At 40.0% G+C, this 20,842-nt stretch overlaps 1 protein-coding gene across 1 annotated transcript in view; it reads right to left on the minus strand.

Moving 5' to 3' along the window:
- The window catches only part of myom3 (myomesin 3), a 61,058-nt gene that overhangs the window by 17,161 nt on the left and 23,055 nt on the right, over nt 1–20,842 (minus strand). Inside the window, exons 9-19 of the mRNA XM_040117973.1 lie at nt 19,721–19,861; nt 19,468–19,629; nt 17,883–18,024; nt 15,907–16,106; nt 14,290–14,343; nt 13,009–13,136; nt 9,901–10,084; nt 8,390–8,564; nt 8,058–8,179; nt 6,712–6,899; nt 3,179–3,305 (exon numbers count right to left, since the gene is read on the minus strand). Coding sequence (XP_039973907.1) covers nt 3,179–3,305; nt 6,712–6,899; nt 8,058–8,179; nt 8,390–8,564; nt 9,901–10,084; nt 13,009–13,136; nt 14,290–14,343; nt 15,907–16,106; nt 17,883–18,024; nt 19,468–19,629; nt 19,721–19,861 — 1,623 coding nt within the window. The remainder of the gene's footprint in view (nt 1–3,178; nt 3,306–6,711; nt 6,900–8,057; nt 8,180–8,389; nt 8,565–9,900; nt 10,085–13,008; nt 13,137–14,289; nt 14,344–15,906; nt 16,107–17,882; nt 18,025–19,467; nt 19,630–19,720; nt 19,862–20,842) is intronic.

Raw genomic sequence — 20,842 nt, forward strand, 5'->3', positions numbered from 1 at the left:
TCCTTAATCTACCCCCACTGACTTCATGGCGGCACATAGTAGTTAATTTGCTTAATGATTTTCAGTCACTTTTAAATTATTAACGCCGTTGAGGAAAGCCCATTTGCCAAGATTAATGAGCTGCGCTTTAAAAGTGGCATGTGTGAGAGAGCCTCTCTCCATTTTCAATATTAATGTCACGAGAGGCTGATATGAGTGCGACCAGAACTATGGGGCTGTCTACTGAGCCACCACATACTGGAATTACTTTTGGAGCGAGTCTGTGTGTACGAGTGGTTGCGCTTGTGTGTTTGTAATAGTGATGCAATCACTTTATGTCCCCCAAAACTTTTATTGTTTCAGGTTCACTTTCTTACTAAAGTCTCCTTAAACTGAGTCCCCTTCAGTTTTTACTGTGCACTTAAAGCAATGAACTTGGTGAACAGCAGTGAGTGTGGTGTACTTTTTTCCCCTGGGTTTTGCCTCACAGGCTACTTAGAGACTGCCCTTAATTGCTGGTTGAGGTTTGGTCTGTGCAAATACCCTGACTTGGGTTCTTGCGCTTAGGTGCACGTTCCCGTGTCACCAAGTAGTTGGAGAGTGCCTCCCTCATCGGAAATTTTGCCGACATGCAGCGCACATAACCGACGCATGCTGCGCACCTCTCCTAATACCACTTTGAAGCAGTTTTCAGAGCTAAGAATCCCACACTGCTCCACACCAGCCCAGTTATGTTGGCGCTCGTGCACCTCTAGGTCTGCGTTAGGACTGACTCTAGTCAACAGACATAAAGAAGTTGAAGTTTATGACTTGGTGGATTCAGTGTGAATATTAATTTTGATGTCCAAACAAAGTTGTGGCAGAACCCCTACACAAATGGTGCTTCTTGATAGGACTGATAAGAATAATATCACATATCTGATGCTGTCAAGTTAAATATTAAATATCATATCCTTTCATCAAAGATTTATAGAAATAGATTTTGAGTAACCACTCAGAATAATACCAGATTATGTCTCTTTTATGTTCGGTAGACCGACCTGCTTCTACATAACTCGATTTAACTGCTTTATTACTTGAGTACCATTTTTTTTTTACTGTCATCTGATTGTATCTGTAATACTGTATGGTCGATCCTACTTACTTGTTCCGACAAATAATCTGAGCGCAATTGAGTCATGTACAGTATTTGTACAGTATAAAGATGGAAATACAACATTATCTATCATTTCTATAAAGGAAACTACATGATTACATTTATAAACGTGGTTTTAAATCCTGCCTTAACAAGACAGTAGAGGTTAACAGTGGTTGCTAGATTGATGTACAGATTGATATGCAAAAGTCTGAGGCAAATGGCCTCAAACTGTAATGAAAAATACAGGTTAAATTATACATATCTCTGAAACCAAAAACAAACCTACACCCTTGTAATAATATACTGTTCGCGTGAGTCCTTCCTGATCCCCGACGTGAAAATCAGTTTCTCTTTGCCACCTTTCGGAGCAGTTTCACACACACAGTGACACTTCAGATGATAGTGGATTGGGACACTGCAGCAGCAGAAATACTAGCCACTAACCAAGGTAATATCGGCGAACGAGTCGTACATATGTAACACATAATGAATTCCACTAACTGCCTCTAACCAAGGCTATTATTTTAGCTATTATCTCAGCTACTGTATTACGCACTTGACTGCTGACCTCTGCCTTTACTCTGCACTTTAATGGCACAATATGCGAATAGCCAGTTTTTATTCTGGTACTTAGGCTTGACCTGTATATTTTCTTGTGAAATGACTGTATACACTTTTAAACTGTGTCATTTTAAATGAAAATAAATTGGTGGTAAGTGGTAACTGGTCCTCCAGTTGATGGATGGTGTTTGTATCAATCTCGCCTCTCTTTACAAGCCAGGGCCAATGAACTTTTTGCTATGTGAACTCACAGCCAAGGTAGAAACTGCGAGTCAGGTTGGTAATGACAGAGGCTTAAATGCTCAATGCTCAGAAATAACTACAAAATTTGAAAATGATTAATTTCTAAAGTTTAATTCCTCCTCCACTCAGAAACTTGTTTTAGGTAGGTAGGTACTCTATTAATCCCCAGGATTACAGCAGCAGTAATAACACAATAGTAGCAGCTGTGGTGCCGAACGTGCTCCTCTGTCTGGCAAGAGTGTCATGATGTGGATGAGAGGCGTTGTCCATGATAGCCAGCAGTTTCACCAAAAATTCTCCTCTCAGCCACCACATCCACTGGGTCCAGGACAGACCCCGTCTTCCTCAACAGTTAATTTATCCTGTTGGTGTCCGTAGCTTTTATGCTGCTGCCCCAGCATACAGCTGCAAAGAAAAGGGCGCTTGCCTCCACCGACTGATAGAAACACATTCAGCATAGTTCTGCGCAGACCAAAGGACCTAAGCCTCCTCAGGAACTGGAGTCAGCTATGTGGCTTCTGTGTTCACACTCCAGTCGAACTCACTGTCCAGGTGCACACCTAGGTACCTGTAGGACTGCACCAATTCCGCCTCTTCCCCCGAAAGGGAAACAGGGGTGATTGGTGTCTTAGTCCTCCTTAGTCCTTTCCTGCCTCCCTTATTGGGAGAAGCAATATCGCTTATTGCCTCTTGTTTGCTCGCTTCTTGTTTGCTCACTCATTGCTACCTCACGTGGATTTTTGAGCTTCACTGTTTCTCTGTGCTCGCTTTAAAATTTTAGTTTAAGACGTGTACAAATGTGCATGATGTTGTGTCACAACTAGTCTGGAAGCCAGTTGGTTCAATATGCAGCTTACACAAGCAAGTGTGTTTATAGTGAAGTAGGTGACATCTTGTGTCCAGTAGTTTCAAAAGAGAAATATCTGTATAGTCATAGATTCTGGATTTTTTTTAATGAGGATGACGATGTCATTTTCTAACCAGGACATTGAACTTTTTTCCAGAAAAATCATAAAAATACTCAAATGAGAGTCTTCTATGTGTTGTTGTAAAACAGGTTTGGGGATCGTCAAGTAAATACACCATCAGTAAGCGAGATAGCACGCAGGAGTTTTTTCACTTTTATTCAAGTTGAGCTGCCCTCTCCTGCACCATTCTCACATTCAGATGTGAAAGTCAGTAGGGTAAAGAAAGGATTTGAAAGGAAATCCCTCCTGAGTGAACTGGATTAAAAGTGAACTGACATTTTCTGTTTACCTGGCTCTGGCATCGTCCACTTCTCACACAGGAAGGCTTCGCTGGCCTCAGAGGGCTTCCCGACGCCGGCCAAGTTGGCAGCAAACACGCGGAACTGGTAGAAGCGCCCACAAGACAGGTTACAAACCTGTGGAACGAGAGCAGGGATAAAAGGTTAATGGCGGCATTCATCAGGCAAGATGAGGACAAACAGGTGCAGATAGAATGCATGACGTAGGAGTTTGAGTGCTTTGAAAATACCTTGTCAAAACCTAAATTAAAGACATCTATCCATATTAAACAGAAGTTTTTGCCCTGAATCATATACTACATCTCACAAAGAACTTTAGTTACACGGTCGAGAACTGGTTCTCTTTCCCTGGCGACTGGAGTTGGCAAATCCCAAAGTATTTGGGCGGCAAACAGACTGTGCGAGCTGTGTGATTTGGGTGAAGTGGAAAGTGGGTCCCTTTTTCTTTTGAACTGCACATACAACATGTGACGATTTCAGAATGTCAATCTTCCATTAACTGGCTTGACAAAACAGTGAAATATTCTGCTGTACAGATGATTAAAAACCGGAATGGTTGTTCAACTTTGATGTATTTAAGTTTGCTAACTCAAAAGCTTTGAAGAGAAGGCATGATGGACTATTTAATTTATTCAGATTTCTCCAGTCCAATACAGACAACGTTTCAGCAATCTATGATTTTTGTTGTTGACAGTAAAGGTCTGACTTGAATTGGTTTTCTTCTTTTTGCAAATTTTTGCAGCACTGTTTAATGATGTACAGTATGTGCAGCATCCTGTATCTGGCTTACATGCTATTAAAAACTTAATTCATTCATATAAATCAAAATGTCTCAGTTCATACTGGCATTCTGGGCCACAAGGAAAACATGGATCAGTTGTCACATCATACAAGGAGCAAGAGTTCCCTGCTTGTACGGTTAGACTCATCCTGACTCAAGCAGATATTTATAAGGCATTAGCTCTGCTGCTGCTGCTGCTGCCACAGCGGTTTTTTGCTGAGCCCCCAAGACCCTTTTGCTTTGGGAAGAGAGGAGATTCAGCCTTATTGATCTGTTCATTGATCTTCCTATTCACAGCCAATTAGACTTTAAGGCCCTTATTGCCTCCGTGAACAGTTGTGAACTTCTGCTACTGCTCTCTGCTCACTCCTGGCCACTAATTGACACAACCGAGGGGAGCTTATTTCAGAGTGAAAGAAATTGCTATCTAAAAACCAATTTCCCCACACCTACCACCACCTTCATTGTCTATAGATCCTTTCTCTAACCACATTTAGGTAAAACGACAACCTTCTTATCAGATCAATGTACAGTCCACCCTGAGAAATGCAAAGGTTGCCTGCCAAAATAAGTGGAATGAAGTACGGCTTTCATCCACTAGATGGCGAAAAGGCTGCATTTGATCAATCTGACGGATTTTTCATCCTCCTTTTGTCAGCCTTTGCTTGGAGGGCAGGTTCCACCGTTTTGTTCTGTGTCATGCTCAGGGAAACAAGAGCTGTTGTTGTTTCCTGTTGAAAGACCGAACACATTATCTGTACTTCATCAGCCTTAATCACAATCAAGCAAATCCCCAGTCCCCCTTTATATAAACTGTAGCATTGGTGTAAATTAACTAAGTACATTAACCCAAGTACTAGTTTTCAGCTAAATGCAGTCTATTCTTCTACTCCTCTACATTTCAGAAGGAATTATTGTAGTTTTTACTCCACTACATTTATCTGACGGCTATAGTTACTAGTTACATTACAAGATTTTAAATTTAAAAACAGATGATAAGCTTATAAAAGACAATGTATTTTTAATGATCAAACCTGTGGTTTCCAACATTTCTGGATGGTGCCCCCGAACAAATAATCAGCGTATATATATTTCACAAAAAAGGGGGGCCAACCCTAGGTAGGCAACCACGAGACTAAACTACCTGACTATATATAATGGAGTTAAAATTAGCTCCACATCAACCAACTATAATAAAAATCAGTATTAACAATGTAATAATATGTTATATATATTAATAGACAGTGAATCTCGAAGGGGAATTTTTCAGTACAACAATTAGCTTTATTTTTTGATATTTTAAGTACATTTTACTGATATGTACTTGAGTACATGAGTGGGACTTTAAATGAAGGATTTTTACTCATAATAAACAGTGTTATTCGTACAGTGTCGTATTGGTACTTTGGTGCTACAGTGGCACAGTCATGTTCTTTCTATTTGGTTTTTGTTTTGTTTTCCCCAGCGGCTTAAAACAGCCACTCACACGTAACACGTTTGCACAATGACTAATTATGGAGCACCTGCAATCTACGACAGGTTAAAGATTTAACTTTCCTCCAGGTATCCATGGACACGGCTTGTTGCCTAGTGACACAGACAATGTGGATCGGGGAGCTTTAGCCAACATTATCATTATTTTAAAGGCAGCTGCTAAATGTAGAAATAATTTATATTATTATAATTATGTTAAAACTAAGTCCTTATTGGTAGTAATGTCTAGAAATATTTTTGTTGCACTTAACTTAATGTATTTTGAAGCTTTTCTCCACGTTTTCATCAGAAGTTGAAAAATAAATTCTCTTCTAGCGCTGTGACAGTGAATAGGGAAAACATGTTATGTAGTTTTATGGAGACTTTTCATCCGACAGCAATCTAGCCAAACCCTTATATTGTAGTTTTATTATTATTACTTCAAGTTCAGATGAGCAATACGCAAAACATCTTCAGGAATAGTTTACATTTAAAACAAGGCTGAGAGTCCACAGCCGTGCTAGCACATCTATGAGGCTGTACTTGGGCACAGCATCCCTTTTAGCTAAACGCTTACAAGGTTTATAAGGTCTACTGTTTACCTTGTTCAACTTAGTTTAGTATGTTGGCATGGTAACATTTGGTAATGAGCACAAAACACAAAGTACAGTTGAGGCAGACGGTGTATGTCATTAGTTTTGGAGGTATTTTTAAAGCAAGTATTGGACAGATTGAAATTTTCACCTGAAGATATCACTAGATATAAAAAGTTAGGAGACCACCAAAGTTGTTACAATTCAGTGAGGCGTGAATGCGGGTATTAAATTTCAAGGCAATCCCCTCAATAGTTGTTGAGACATTTCACCAAAAACCACAAATGTTAACCTCATGGTGGCGCAAGAGAAGAAGTCAGGGGATCACCACATTTATTACTATCCATTATCTGAATACATGAATGTCTGTACAGAATTTTTGTGCCAATCCATCCGGTAGTTGTCAAGATATTTCATTGAAAGCAAAAAATGCGAACCTCCTGGTGGCAGTAGGAGAAAAGCCGGGTGTTCACAAGAATCTCTAGGATTCATTCTCTGGGGACCATGAATATCCGTCAACAATTTCATGGTAATCCTCCCAGTAATTGTTGAGATATTACAGTCTGGAACAAAGTAAGTAATGGACTGACCGATAGACCAACCTTAGAGCAATGCTGTTAGCATGGCTAAGAAAAATCACACTACACCAACTGCATCATGTTAGAGCTTTACTGACCCTAAACTTCCGCTCTTTGACAGGCTTGACGTTGACCTCTCTCCACGTTTTCATGCCTTTTCCCCTCTGGTCCAGGTAGTAGCCACGCACAGGATCTCCCCCATTGCAGGCGGGGGCCCTCCAGCCCAACACCATCTCCGATCCAGTGCACAGCAGCAGGGCGATGGCAGAGGGAGCAGAAGGCACGTCTGGAACAACCGGAGGGAATTAAAAAAAGAAACAACAAAAATCATAAGTGAGAGAAGAGAGAATCTCAGCAGGTACACATTCTTGCCAAATACACTGAAAAATGCCAATAACTCCCTGACAACTTCTGTCCAAGGTTGCAAATTCATAACTCTTTGTCCATATCAAGCACTCTCAAATGATAATGAAAGAAATATTAAACTCCTATTCTGTTTGATTAAAAAATGTATTCCTCACGAAGAACTGGACTTCGGCCACTTATCCCCAGGTAATGGCAGGGAGGCAGAATAGATACGAGAATATTCTGGCAGTGAGTTGCAACCAAAACGAGTCCTCACTGTGCCATACTGCAGGCACATTATCTGAACATGCAAAGCAGGAAGTAAGAAAGTTCAGTAGCTCTTTAAGAGGTGCATGGCCACCCTGCTCTAAACCAACTACACTTAGAGAAAGCATCAATTATACGTACAGTCATTGTTACCTGAAAACATATATTGAGCCGGACATGTGAAAGAAACACAATCTGAGTTTGAGTATGATTGAAAGCACTGAAAAGCATCGAACAGTGTTGTGATACAACATTTTAAGAAGCTTTTCTTCTTTGTCCGACCCGAGTAAAACTTTTTTCTATAAATGCTTTTTTGTTTCCTGTAAAGCTGGAAACATGCAGCGGACACACTATGACAGAAGTTTCTACAAGGAGCTGGTTAAAAGCATTTTTCTGATAATGCTTTTCGCTTCAGAGAGCACACGTACTTTCTCAGAGGGGGCTCTTGAGGCTATGAAAGAAAACTACGAAACATGATAACGGTTCAGTTAAAACTGAAAGTTCAGAATTTTTGGCGCAAAACGTTACAATATCTTCATCTCAGGTGCCAAGAAAAGAGGTTTTGTTCTAAATGTAACTTACATTTACCCAGAAAATTTCTCTCATCTTAAGTACAACATTCATCTAAAAATACATTGATTGATAGAATCAACATTTAAATATTTAATTTCAAAATCAAGTGCTCTAAAATTCTACCTCTGCAAGAGGAACCATGAGTTGCTCAGTTAGTAAAAGCATAAAACGATTGTTTCTCAGATACTTGAGTTGTGTCCTGAAAGAAAATGAAATGTGACGTCCGCTAGTTGGTTTACAGGCTGGAAGCTGCACTTACAAATGGCAGATTTGACGAGGATTGGGCGAGATTGCTCTGAATAGCTGCTGTTTCCTGCTTGGCTTACAGACTTCACCCGAAACACGTATTCTCCTCGAGTCTCGAGCCCATGGACAATAAACCTGAGGACGAGAGACAAAGTTAAGGCGGAATGAAAGTTTTATATCTGAAATATTTTTCCATGCAGAGAGGTAATCCATTGTGGGCACTGTTTACCCGTTTTTTAGACTGCAGAGTCTTAGAAAAGTACAAACAATTCTTCCTGCAGCCAACCAGAGACGTGACAATAAACAACCACAAAGGAAAATGTTTAATAAATCTGTCGCAGTTACCTGGTCTTGGTAATAGGCTTGTTGTTAACCGTCTTCCAGTCTTGTTTGCCAGTTTCACTGTAGTACAGGTAGTATCCCAGAATGTCGTCTTTTTCTTTGGGCTCCTGCCACTGGAGCAGCACCGAGGTGTCCGTGTCTCTGATGGCCATCAGGGAGTGAGGAGGGGCTGGCGCAGCTGATGGGAATCAGACGGAAATCATCAGCTAAAACTATGAAAGCTGAAATGATCAAATGAAAGTTGACCGTAAGACAGAATTCATTCAACTGTTTGTTTCATCTTGGAAAAATCATTTAGCACTTTAAAATATGATCAAGTGATAAGATGCACAGAAACTGAACCGGTGATGCCATTAGACAATGTTTCTAAATCTGATCTGCTCAGTGAGTTGGACAATGTAGACTGTTACAATGATGAGCCTTATATTCAAATAAGCCTTAGAGGTGTCCATTGGTGTTTCTGACCAGTGATAGTATGGTAATATTGCTACTGAGCAGTGTTTTCACGAGTGGCCTCCCATCTTGCGCGTCTTATGCATGTGTACGAATGACGTAAGACACATTCCTACCAACGATTTCACATTATTACACTGATCAACAGGTGATGGTGTCGTGCTATGAAATACAGAAATTGGTGCTGAAAAGGTTTTGGGAGGAAGTATGTATCGGACATGTGTGTTAGGCCCTCAAGGATACACACGATGCGTTTTGGTGAGAAAGACTGAGTGTAAACTCATAACTTTCTGTCTGCTTACAAGAAAATTCTGCAGGGGCCCCTTTAAATAAGCCTTAATTCATTGACAGCAGGGCTAAAACAGTTTGCTCAATGAATTTATTATGCAGCTGACAGTAAATAATTTGGCAACTATTGTGATAAATGATGAAGTGCTTCAGTCATTTATAAGGCATCGGTATTTCTCTTTTGATGATTTGCTGCTCTTCTTTGTCTAACATGACTGTAAACTCTTTATCTTTGGGCCGCGGACTATTGGTTTGACAAAACCAATGTAAGATGTCTTCTTGAGATTTAAGAAAGTGTGATGGGCATTTTTTTTTTTTTACCATTTTGTGACATTATATAGACCAAACAATTATTGATTAGTTGAAAAACAAAATCAGCAGAATTTACTCTGTAATTCAAAATTACAGTCAGCTGCAGCCTAACGAGCTCTGAAAAATAAAACATACCACAAGGATATTCATGTCACTTAAAAACAACTTGAAGTATAAGTGTCCAAATTTTAATCCTCATGCAGACAAGTTACAGGTAACACAAGTAGACAGATGATCTGACAGGTTGTAAACAAATCCCCAGAAAACCAAAATGAACAACCCATAGTATCCGTTATTTTCATCTTTTGTATTACAAAACTGTGTGGGCAAGACTGTATAGTAGGTATACTACAGGAGGTAAATACTGAACTAGGAAGTAGCTCTTCAAAATCCAACTGACCTCTACAGCAGGCCGAGTAATAAGTGGATAGTAGTACATGACATAGAACATTCTCTCTCACCTTGTGGCTTTCCCAAAGATATGGGCAAGCTCGGCTCAGAGGGGTCACTGACACCGTACTTGTTGATGGAGCGCACTCTGAAGCAGTACTGCTTGCCCTTGACCAGGTCAAACACTGGGAACCTGGGAGAGTTTACCACCATGTCTAGACTGGCCAGCTCCCAGCTGCTCACCCCTGCCAGGGACTGAGCCAAGTACAGGATTAGAAAAAACACAAATATGATTGCAAAAGCACTATGTACCTCAAGGACATGTTCATTACTCAATATCCTTCATATATGCTGGAGGATTCAATCTTCACAAGAGTGAAGGGCTGCCAAGACTGCCAAATACGCTTTAAAAAGTCCCATAACTCATTCTATTTATTTACCATGGCTTACTCTGTACTTAACTGGTGATTGACAAGTTTTGGAGCAAACCACTTTATGTTCAGACAGGGGCAGACAAAGAGGAGTAAAGATTTACAGTTTGGTTTGATAGGCAGAGAGACCTGAAGGTAGAAATATCAATAGATCCTCACATTCAGGAAGACAGAAAAACGTGCAGATATAAAGAAACGGTAGCCAGTCAATCCAGGAAATTACCAAAACATGGAACAACCAGTGACTCATCCTGACATCTTTTCTTCATCTTTGTCAATTAGTTGTTTTCAGCTAATGATACAAATACAATACATCGCAGGAATGTTCTCTATTTTATATTCTGCGTTTACTTTTCTTCTGCTCTGTATTACCATTATTTGCTTGCTCTAACTCCCTGTTTGAGGAGGAAAACCTAACAGTAGAAAGGGGAATGTCATAGAGATCAGTGATTATAGAGTGGTTGCTCAAGGGTGAAAGGGATATTTGAATGTTCCCTTCATTATATAGGCAGAAGTGAAGCAGCAGACTTCAGTAATTTCAGATGCCTTTGACAGATTTGACAGTTTTATTACCTCAGTAACTTATGAAAGTCCAATAAAAATTTATTTCCTGTGGCAGTTTTCTGATTATTGGAGCAAGAAGCTGTTGGGGGTTGGGTTTGATATTTAAGAGCTGAGGCCCTTTATCGTTGTAAAGTATAGGTCAGTCCCCACACCTTGATATGTTGGAAGAAAGCTTTTGTTATTTTGGCACCATTATGAACTTTGTATCTAGTCCTGGGTGAAAAAAACAAAACAAAAAACCCTTTTTTTTTTTTTTTTTAAATTTTTGGTGTATTCTCTTTGACAGACGTTACCTTGAATGCATAATTGTAATACTGCCGGATAAATCAAAATCAGAATATACTATAGTTTTGACTGATCTTAAACCACAAAACTTTCAAATCTCAGCTCCAGGTAGTGTTAAATCACCAGTTAGAATGTTAATAAAAGTCTTTCAAGTGTGCAAGCAAGAAAATCAAACCCTGCCTTAGTACATAGCATGAAAGAGGAACATCAAGGTCTGCTTGCCTTTAACGAGTTCAAAAATTCCCAGTTAAATTGACAAGTGTGTGCGTGGTTTTTTTTTACCCTCTACTGTCTGTTTAATTAACGCTGTGGTCAAGAGCCTGCTGCTGATGTGCCTCATGTTCAAGCATCGGACCGAACAAGCCCAACAAGCGGCTGGAGGAACGAGATGAAGCAAAAACACCGATCCTCGTGTTGAACGGATGTGTGTGTATTACTAATTAGAATGGTGGTTTGTGTTTGAACATATTTATGCCTGTGTACATGTGTGTTTGTGTGTGAGAGAGAGCATGTACTTTATCTGATTGCATCAGTAGAGTGAATATTTGGTCATATCTCTTTGTGGTTTTGCATGTGTTGGTGTACAGCTGGAAAAACAGATGCCTCCTGCACCTACAAATCAACAATATGAGAGCAGAGAGAATGAGGGTTGCTGCCTATAAAAGCAAAACAATTAGCCGAAAGCTGTTCAAATGCCTCATAGAGCTAAAGGGAACTGCACACTCAGGTTTGACAAGTTGGTTTGTCACTAAGAGCAAATCCTTTTGCATACAAGTAGTTGTGTGTTCCACGGTTAGTATAATATTGATTATAGTCTTATTAAGGGGATACTTAGGGGACTTGGATTTGTAGAAAATACAAGTGGGGGTTGCATGTCATCCCATTGACTAAAAATTATTTATCTGTCTATCTATCTATCTATCTATCTATCTATCTATCTATCTATCTGTCTATCTATCTATCTATCTATCTATCTATCTATCTATCTATCATTACTGCTGCCTATTTTTCAAAGTTACCATAAATTCTTAGTCTAATTTCACACTTTCAGGGCTGGCATTGGTCTCTGTTCATTTCAACATGTTATGAAAATAAAAGGGATAAATAAAAGAGGGATAATCAATTAGTCGGCTCTATTTTTGGTCACAGTTATGTTGGTGAGTTAATGCAGTTGTGAGTAGGAAGTGTTTTAAGAAATGAAATCGCTGTTCAGGCTGTTTCAGTCATGAAATCAAACCGAAGAAGCAAAATTTAAAAGCAAGAATGAGCAAACGTCAAACTCCACACCAGGGTCGTGATAGTAGCCTAGTGGCTAGGATTTATAATCTGTACTATATAATCTGATTCCCTGGTTTGATTCCAATTTGGGGACCTTTGTTGCATGACATCCTCCTCTCATTATGTCACCTCTTTACTGTCCAGAGAGAGTGTGCTGTTGCTACTTCAGCAGCCAACTAGATGCTCAAGTAAATGTGAAATGTAAAAAAAAAAAAAAAAAAAAGATTCTGCAACATTAGCTAACAGGAAAAAATCTATGTTAAAAAAAAAGAAAAAAAAAGTGGACTAGATATGATGGATTACTCTTTCAAGCCAGTTTCAAGTCTCTGCAAGTGGATTTCTTCCTGCCCTTATATGACCCCAAACTAAAGGCTGCCTCAGAGTTGAGAAATCAATCTAAAAACTAACCTAGTGTGTTGGACAATGGTGAGCAGTAATGTGATTTATGGCTAATTTACTAAAACCTTGGGAATTATCCTTAAGGATAAAACAGGTTAGGTTTTAGTTGAGGGGCTTTGAGATAACTGTAGTCAACAAAGGTCCTCAGAGTTATTGTAATATGAACATTTGTGTGTGTGTGTGTGTGTGTGTGTGTGTAGATGTGTGGGAGTAAAGACTAACCCGCTCCACGTAGAAGTTGAGTGGCTCCCTGCCTCTGGGTTCAGGCTCGGTCCAGCTCAGCACCACGTAGGTGTCGCTAACCTCGCAGGCGTGGACATTTGTGGGAGGGAAAGGAGCTTTGACCTGACCTGCACCGCAAAAGAGAGGAGGAAGAGGATGGTGAGGAGGAGGACGACAAAGAAAAAAGTGAGAAGAAGGTCAGTGAGAATGAAAGTAGAGCCCAGAAAGTGCTGGCTGAGATAGTGTTTTTGCTTCTCTTTTTGTTAAAATCTTTGCATCAGGGATTTTTATTCTTTGTCTGCTGGATTTGGGTCCATTCCTAATACATAGGTGCAACAGATAACATATAGTCGAAAGGCTTGAGTCAGCACACTTTCTGTGACACTCCAAATGAGTCAAGGCTAAGCTAGGCTAATCATCTCTCTGGTTTTACCTCCATACTTAACAAACAGAAATGAGAGTGTCTAACTGTCGGCAAGACGGTGAATAAGCGTATATGTATATGTCATTTTAATTACAGACCTCACTGCATGTGTGTATGTGTAGACACTACAGAAGTCAGTGACTACACTACGATCAGCCTTTGAACTAGCGCCGAGCGGTAGCAGAGTCGGCAGACGACTACGCCTGGTAAGATTTTGCTCCATCTCAGTGGTAAAAAGGTGTCCAAAAAAATGCGAGTAATGTTATCTCTGGATTCAACAACAGCATTTTAAACATGTGCGTATGAGCGCGTGAGGTTACCATGCGTGCCTGCAACACGAGTCAGTGTGTGACGGATGAACACTGATTTCACTATAAAAGCTGCGCTCACACGCATGCATGCTTTCTCCTTCACTCTAAACTTGAAAGTACTGTATGAATTCATTTCCTCAGCCACATTTATTTTCTGGTTGCCTTCTCGAACACAGACCCCTGTTCCTTTATCTCTCTCTGTCTATGAGTTACATTGCCAAGGTTATCAGCCCTCTCCACAGGCATTCACACTACCTCGGGCCATTATGTGCATTTACCAGGACACCACCAGGGACTGTTTGTTCTTTTCACTTCTGTAAATGGAACAAATGCTCACTGCCTGAGCCATACAATTACTGCAGCTCGTTGTTAAATAGAATATGAAGATGCATTAAGCCACAGGCCTGAGGCCACCTACAGGCGAGGAGACGGCACCCTGTGAGCCAATAAAACATGCATACTCTTTGAAGTCACGGGAGGGAATGTTCAAATGGCATTTTTTTAATGGCAAAATTATACACTGAAATAAAATTACAGCATTCTCACCTTCCAGTTCATCTTTTGTAATGGTGATGGTCCTCCCTCTGTCCACTTTGACCACTGAGAAAGGAGGTGAGTCGGTGAGGGAGATAGGTTGGAGATGGAGGGGAAAAAACAAGAATAGATACCAGAGTAATGAAGTTATATGAGAGCCCATGATAACACTACTAGTGTTAATGTTAGAGGACCAGCCACTGGTAAGAGAGCCAGAGCCAGAGAGACACAAAGTGGTGAGAGAGAGCGACATGGATGGGATGGAGAATAGGCCGGCGGCAAGTCAACCTTCTGTCTGTCCTTCATCTCTGTTTAATGATCCAAAGCATCTGAACAGAGCACATCTGTCCTCCCTGCCACACGCACACTCACAGTCCCACACACACACACACACACACACACACTCAGTTATCTACTTTACATCCCCCCACTGTATAAATTATTTAACAAAGCCTATTGCCTTAAAAGTAATCTTATAAGAAACCAAGTGGTCCACTCCAGGATGCTATTGTCGCAGTAACGACAGCAAAACCCCGGGGCTGGATAAAATGAGTTTCGAAGATTTGCAGATGTCATGCAAATAAAGGTTTTTTGCAAATATAAAACCTCCATGGATTAACAATTCACAATAGAAAGAGAAACTTTTTATAATTTTTTACTTTTTTACAATTGGAAGTGTCTTGTCAACAGTATTACAGACGTCTCTTTTCTAATGGCGGTCTACGGGGACAATTGTTTTTTTGGCTGCAGGGGATTTTTTTGCTGCAATATCACGAGTGGGCGCTGGGATACATTAACAGCAAGGCTGAGGAATAGCGTTATATCCAGCTCTCTTAATACATCCACGGGCCCAACACTTCACCTGTAGCTCAGTTCATTTAGCCCGGACTAAGGAGATAAATAGTGCATTGATACGTTTAAGTTGTGGTACAGGTCACGTAAAAAGAGTAATCCAACATTTTAGCATTTCAATGCATAAACAATGTTGGACTCGCACTGGAAGTAAAAAAAAAGAAAAAAGAAAAGGATCAACAAAGCCTCAACCCAGGAGCCTTAAACAGAGATGAGGGGAGGGCTACAGACTACAAGAGGACCTCATGCTATATCACCTCTGAACAGGTAGAACTTAGAGAAAAAATAGGCGTCTTGTAGCCTACTCCAATACTATGCGTTACTATAATGTCACTGGGTGGTGAATGCATTTCACACAGTTTTTAAATGAGGAACTGGTAGAAATACACAGAACTGAACAAAATCTCTCAAAATCGGTTTTTAACTGCTTTTGTCTTTGATTGATCATGTTACCATGGTTACCAGACGGTGTTACTACTTAATTACCTAAAATTAAATTCAATTACTTAATTTATAGATTTCTCAAAAGAGTTCATGATCGGTATAATATTCTAATAGTGGTGTAAGCTTTTGAATTTATACTAAAATCACACATCTTCTATCATAAAATCCTGTGGTTGGTCTGTTTTGGTTTCACACCACAAATGAAACGAACCAAACAGGTTATGTAGGTTTTTCTTTAAATCTGTCACCCATCTGTTTCTCTAGCTGTGGTGATACAAAATGTCACAATTTTTTATTTGTTAAATTCAGCTGTCAGTGTGTGTAATGTGTTACCCGTGGTCCTGGTGTGTTCCAGGGGGTCTGCAGTGAGGACGGGCTCTGTGGCCTTGGACGGGCGTCCTGCTCCAGCCTTGTTGACGGCACGGACTCTGAACTGGTACAGAGTTCCTTCCTTCAGCCCAAACACTGGGTAGTGGCACATTTTCTGAATATGCATATTGCAGGGCACCCACTCGCCCTGACCTAGGTCATATCTGAGAGAGAGAAGGAAAGAGAGAGATAAATCAGTCCTGCAGATGTTACATTCATGCAATAATAAGGAGGGGAAAGGGAGACATCTGATTAAGAGGTAAATAAAGAACCAAATGTGTGATGTTTGAACCACTTTATGTGCAGTCTGCAGGGTGCAACATTATAAAACCAACTGTAAATCATTTTAGCCTGCACACACATCTGAGTCAGTAAATACCCCACCAAGGCCTATAATTGTGACCAGAGACCATCATGTGCAAATAATGGGCCTCCCACCAGACTAAAAACTGATATCTAAACTAGACTACAACCTCAGATTATACAACATCGATGGCAAACCGTTGTCAGTTGCAGTAAACAAAGACAGAGAAGAGTGCAGTTTTCTAACCGTAAGGGGTTGCTAGGGAACTGGGAGGTATCTTACATTTTCCTTCCTCACCCAATAACCTTCAGGAGTTGTATCTTCTACACCGAATAAATAAGATATACAAGTTCAGACACAAAAAACATACGGAAACACAAACAAGCAAAAAAACATACACACACACACACGAAAATGCACAAAGTTATGCACAAATGAATTGGGAGCTTACAAAGATGCAAACATGCTTTGTCTTGCTCTTTCCAAACTTATTACAACACACACACACACACACACACACACACACACACACACACACACACACACACACACACACACACACACACACACACACACACACACACACACACACACACACACACACACACACACACATTTACAGGATGATACTGATTGATTGATGTTGGTGATAACTGCAGCACCTGTTCTCCTTTGGGAGTCTTTGACTCTGCTGTTAACATAGTGTTGAGGGCTGATAATTACCATGTATAACGTCCATCTCATGTGAACTCTGCCAAATGGATATTACACCACTGCTGGTCACCACAGCCATCTCTAATCCAATTTCCTCACCAGCAGCACACAGGGGAGGCTGAGATTCAGTGGCGTAGTCTTAGTGTCGGTCTATTGTTGACTTGCAATAGAGCAAATTGCTGTAATTCCAATCCAAAATAAGCCTTTTTATGGAGATTAAATCAATGTGACCTGACTATAAGAGATCTAAGACTGTCCTGAATATACCTGGCAATGAAAAACCAAATTCAGTTTAAAAACTTTTCATCAATACTCTCATTTTACCTCTAAATCTTTGTTTCTACAGTAATAATCTAAATACATTCAAAATCCCCGGATACGTATGGGGGGAACATTTTAATCAGCCATATGTAATGATAAAATTATAATCTTATAGTACAGTTTATTATTATTTGGAGGGACAGCCCACTTGTCCAACTCAATAATCAAACTGAACAGGTAACCAAGATAAAATGAACCATAACAATAATGAAAATGTATTTTTCGATGGCTTGAAAATCTATTTATATATATATAGTTTATATAATATAAAAAATATATAATAAATGTGATAGCCAAGTAAATATCTTGCTGTCACTGGTTTAGAGTCTTACCGATAGACTGTGCTCACAGTGAGCGTATGGAATAATCAGAAGTGTATATAATGGGACATGACGACATTTAAGTGTAGAAGAGAAAAGAAGTCCTTAAAATGCTCAGGGAAACGGAAATTTGAACATCTACATTTCTATGTCAACTTAAATAACTCCATCTGCTGAGGAAGACTGTATGATAAGATCAAATGCAATACCCAAATTTTTCCAAGGTGAAGAATCAACTTTCAGTCTCAGTTGTCATTTCGTCTCACCAGACTAATCCTCACCTTTCCACATAATAACCCTCCACAGGTGATGATCCGTCGGCACTGGGCGGCTGCCAGGTAAGGAAGACATAGTCCTTGTTGACGTCAGATACCTGGACTGACAGAGGAGAGGCGGGACCTCCCAGCACTGCAGCTGATGCATCTGCGGACAATTAGAGATGAAGGAAGATGAGGAATGAAAAAAAAGACATTAACTCAAGGTAGAAATAAGGTGAAACAATGATGAGAAAGATTGAGAAATAGAGGAAAACAAGAGGAGGTGAGATGCAGAAACAAAACTGGATGATGGAGGGAAAGTGTGATGGAGGATTTAAGGTAATCTAACTCATGCAATCACAGATAGTTTAACAACATTTTATTTGATCTTTTATAGACGAAAGGATTAATGTGTTTCTGAACATGTGCTATACGATCGAGCTGCTCAGACACATTTCAAAAGTTTGATGAGTCAAGTGGGAGGTATTCCGTGGTATATTTGCATGCTGCAAATGTGACCTGACAGATATTTACAAGCGTGACATAGTGTCCATTAGCAGGTGTATAAAGTAAAGATCACCTGCTCCTAAAGCAGCAGCTGAAGTAGTAGTAAAGTATCCCCATTAGCTGATACAAGTGCAACAGCTTCTCTTTCTGGGGTCCACTGAAAGATAACTATAACAATTTCATATGATTATGTAAATAAAATTAAATCAAAGTAATATTACATACATAAGCATACATAAGCACATACAAAATATATTTTACATTAAAATAAAGTAAAATAAAACAAGGTGCAGTACAAGTTATTAATATAATCTGTAGTACTGCAGCACACTGCAATCAACATATGCACAGTATAAAAAAACAGTCACACACTGGAAAGTATCACGTTTTTTTTGTATAAAAAATATACTTCGAATAGTTTGACATTTCAGGAAATACGAGGCAATGACTTCCTGGAGTCTCTGTTGGTTGCTTGAAAATCTCACAGTGACAACAAGACTCACTATGGTCAAGAGTGGTTTCAAACTTGTAATAAACTATAACTCTCAGCATGAATGTGGATAAGCATACTTCCCTAAATGTTGAACTATTCCTTTTAGCTTTGAAAAAAGCAAGTCTTAACACAAGTTCTACTTACTAGCCTTTCCCTGGGCATTCAATCATCTCACCGTTTTTTATCAGCGGATGGAGTTCGCTCAGTTGCCATGTGACTTGTGAAGCGTGGAGCTTCAGTCTTCATGACAAATCACGAAACTCCGTCTGCTAATGTTGACCATAAGATGCAATTTAAAGCCCCATAAGAGGTAGTAAATTAACCATGTGCCTCTTACTTCCTACTATTTCCAAGGTTCAAAATTGAACCTCTGCAGTCAACACACTAAACAAATAATACCGATATATTTTGTTATGAATGAAAAGAACCTGAGAGTTCAGAAGCAATTTCTTTATAATTATTTCCTTTAAAATGCTACATAATTAGTAAAGGAACAAAAACAGCTACAGTATTTACATCAAAATCATCAAAACATAGATTCTAATGTGCTGATAAAAGGTCTGAATATGGGTATAAATTTGAACAGAAACCCTTCATGTTGGTCCTCACCTTTGACGTAGACAAAAGCGCTGTGTTCCTGGATTCCATCCCGGGTTTTTAGCTGGGCAGTGTAAACACCTTCATGCTCCTTGTGCGCAGCCCTTAAAGTGATGGAAGTCTTATTGTCGACCGTCTTAATGTCCACAGTGCTGGACTGATGCAGCTGTATCCCTGGAAAATGAAAAAATAAGAAAAGAAAAAAAGAAACCTAGCGCACCCATTGAAATGACCAAAACTCAGGCTCATATGATTCCTCTTTTACCATCTCTGAACCAGCTGACATCCTGCTGGAAGGGCAGCAGAGGTGAGGTGAAGGTACACTGCAGGGTGAGGCTGTTGCCCTCCTTCACCCATGTTGGAGGGAAGGAAGAGCCAAACTGGGCCTCCTCTTCAGGTTTCAGGGCTATAAGAGAGGGGGTGAGCAAAGATGGGAGGTGACATGGTAAGAGTGAGGATGAAAAGGAAAAAGGAAGGGGAAGGATGAGAGAATATGTATGATTAGAAGAAATAAAATTAAAAAAATTCCAGACACAGTCGTACTGCAGCAAAAAAATATTCCAGATAGTAATAATTTTGGGTGGATGTTGCACTGTAAAATGCAATGCAGATCTCCTTTGGACCACTACAAAGGCAAGAAGCATGACAGGTAAAGAGGGGAGGAATTGGAAAGCAGAGGATGTGCAGGAGGTAAGAAACGAGAGCTCATTCCATCCTCGTTTCCCAAGATCTGTCACCAAACCCGGTCAAAAAGAGTCTCTCATGTCTCTATACCATGGAGTACCTTTGTGCTATGACATCGGTTTCTCATTGTTCTCTGAAAGCTAGCGGTAACAAGCTCGTTCTTACTCAGTTTCTTTTACCGGTGACAGGAAGTGAAACTGAACAAAGCAAACCATAGCAGCTTAATTAACTAAAAAGGCCATCTCATGCAGACTGGTATAGCCAGTATATCATAGACAAAGACCCTCTTTTTCATCCGAGAGAGCACAGTCAGGAGAGGCGTCCCCTGGAGGAAACAACAGAGGACAGCGGAAAAGCTTAAGATGTGACAATATTTTTTGTAAGTGGAAAAATTCCTGTTCTCTCACTTGTCAAAGCACTGAAGCAACACAGTCTGGAAAGTGAGAGATACTGTATGTGTGCCATGAGGTCTCGTCAAATCCAATTCTCAGGGATGAATCTGAGAGACTGTGACATGTTTCTTATAATGATCTTGTTCTGCTTAGCAGTCCAGACTATCACAGGAATGTGCGTAGATTTTATTAAAACACACCGCTCAGATGTTTCTTTCCCATCATTGAAATGCTCAAACTCCTGCTTCCCTCAGCGCAATGGTGATTATGATAAATTCACCGCAGTTGCCCTTCTGTTTACTGAGTGATTC

Source organism: Xiphias gladius, chromosome 22 (genome assembly GCF_016859285.1).
Source record: "Xiphias gladius isolate SHS-SW01 ecotype Sanya breed wild chromosome 22, ASM1685928v1, whole genome shotgun sequence".
NCBI lineage: Eukaryota > Metazoa > Chordata > Actinopteri > Istiophoriformes > Xiphiidae > Xiphias > Xiphias gladius.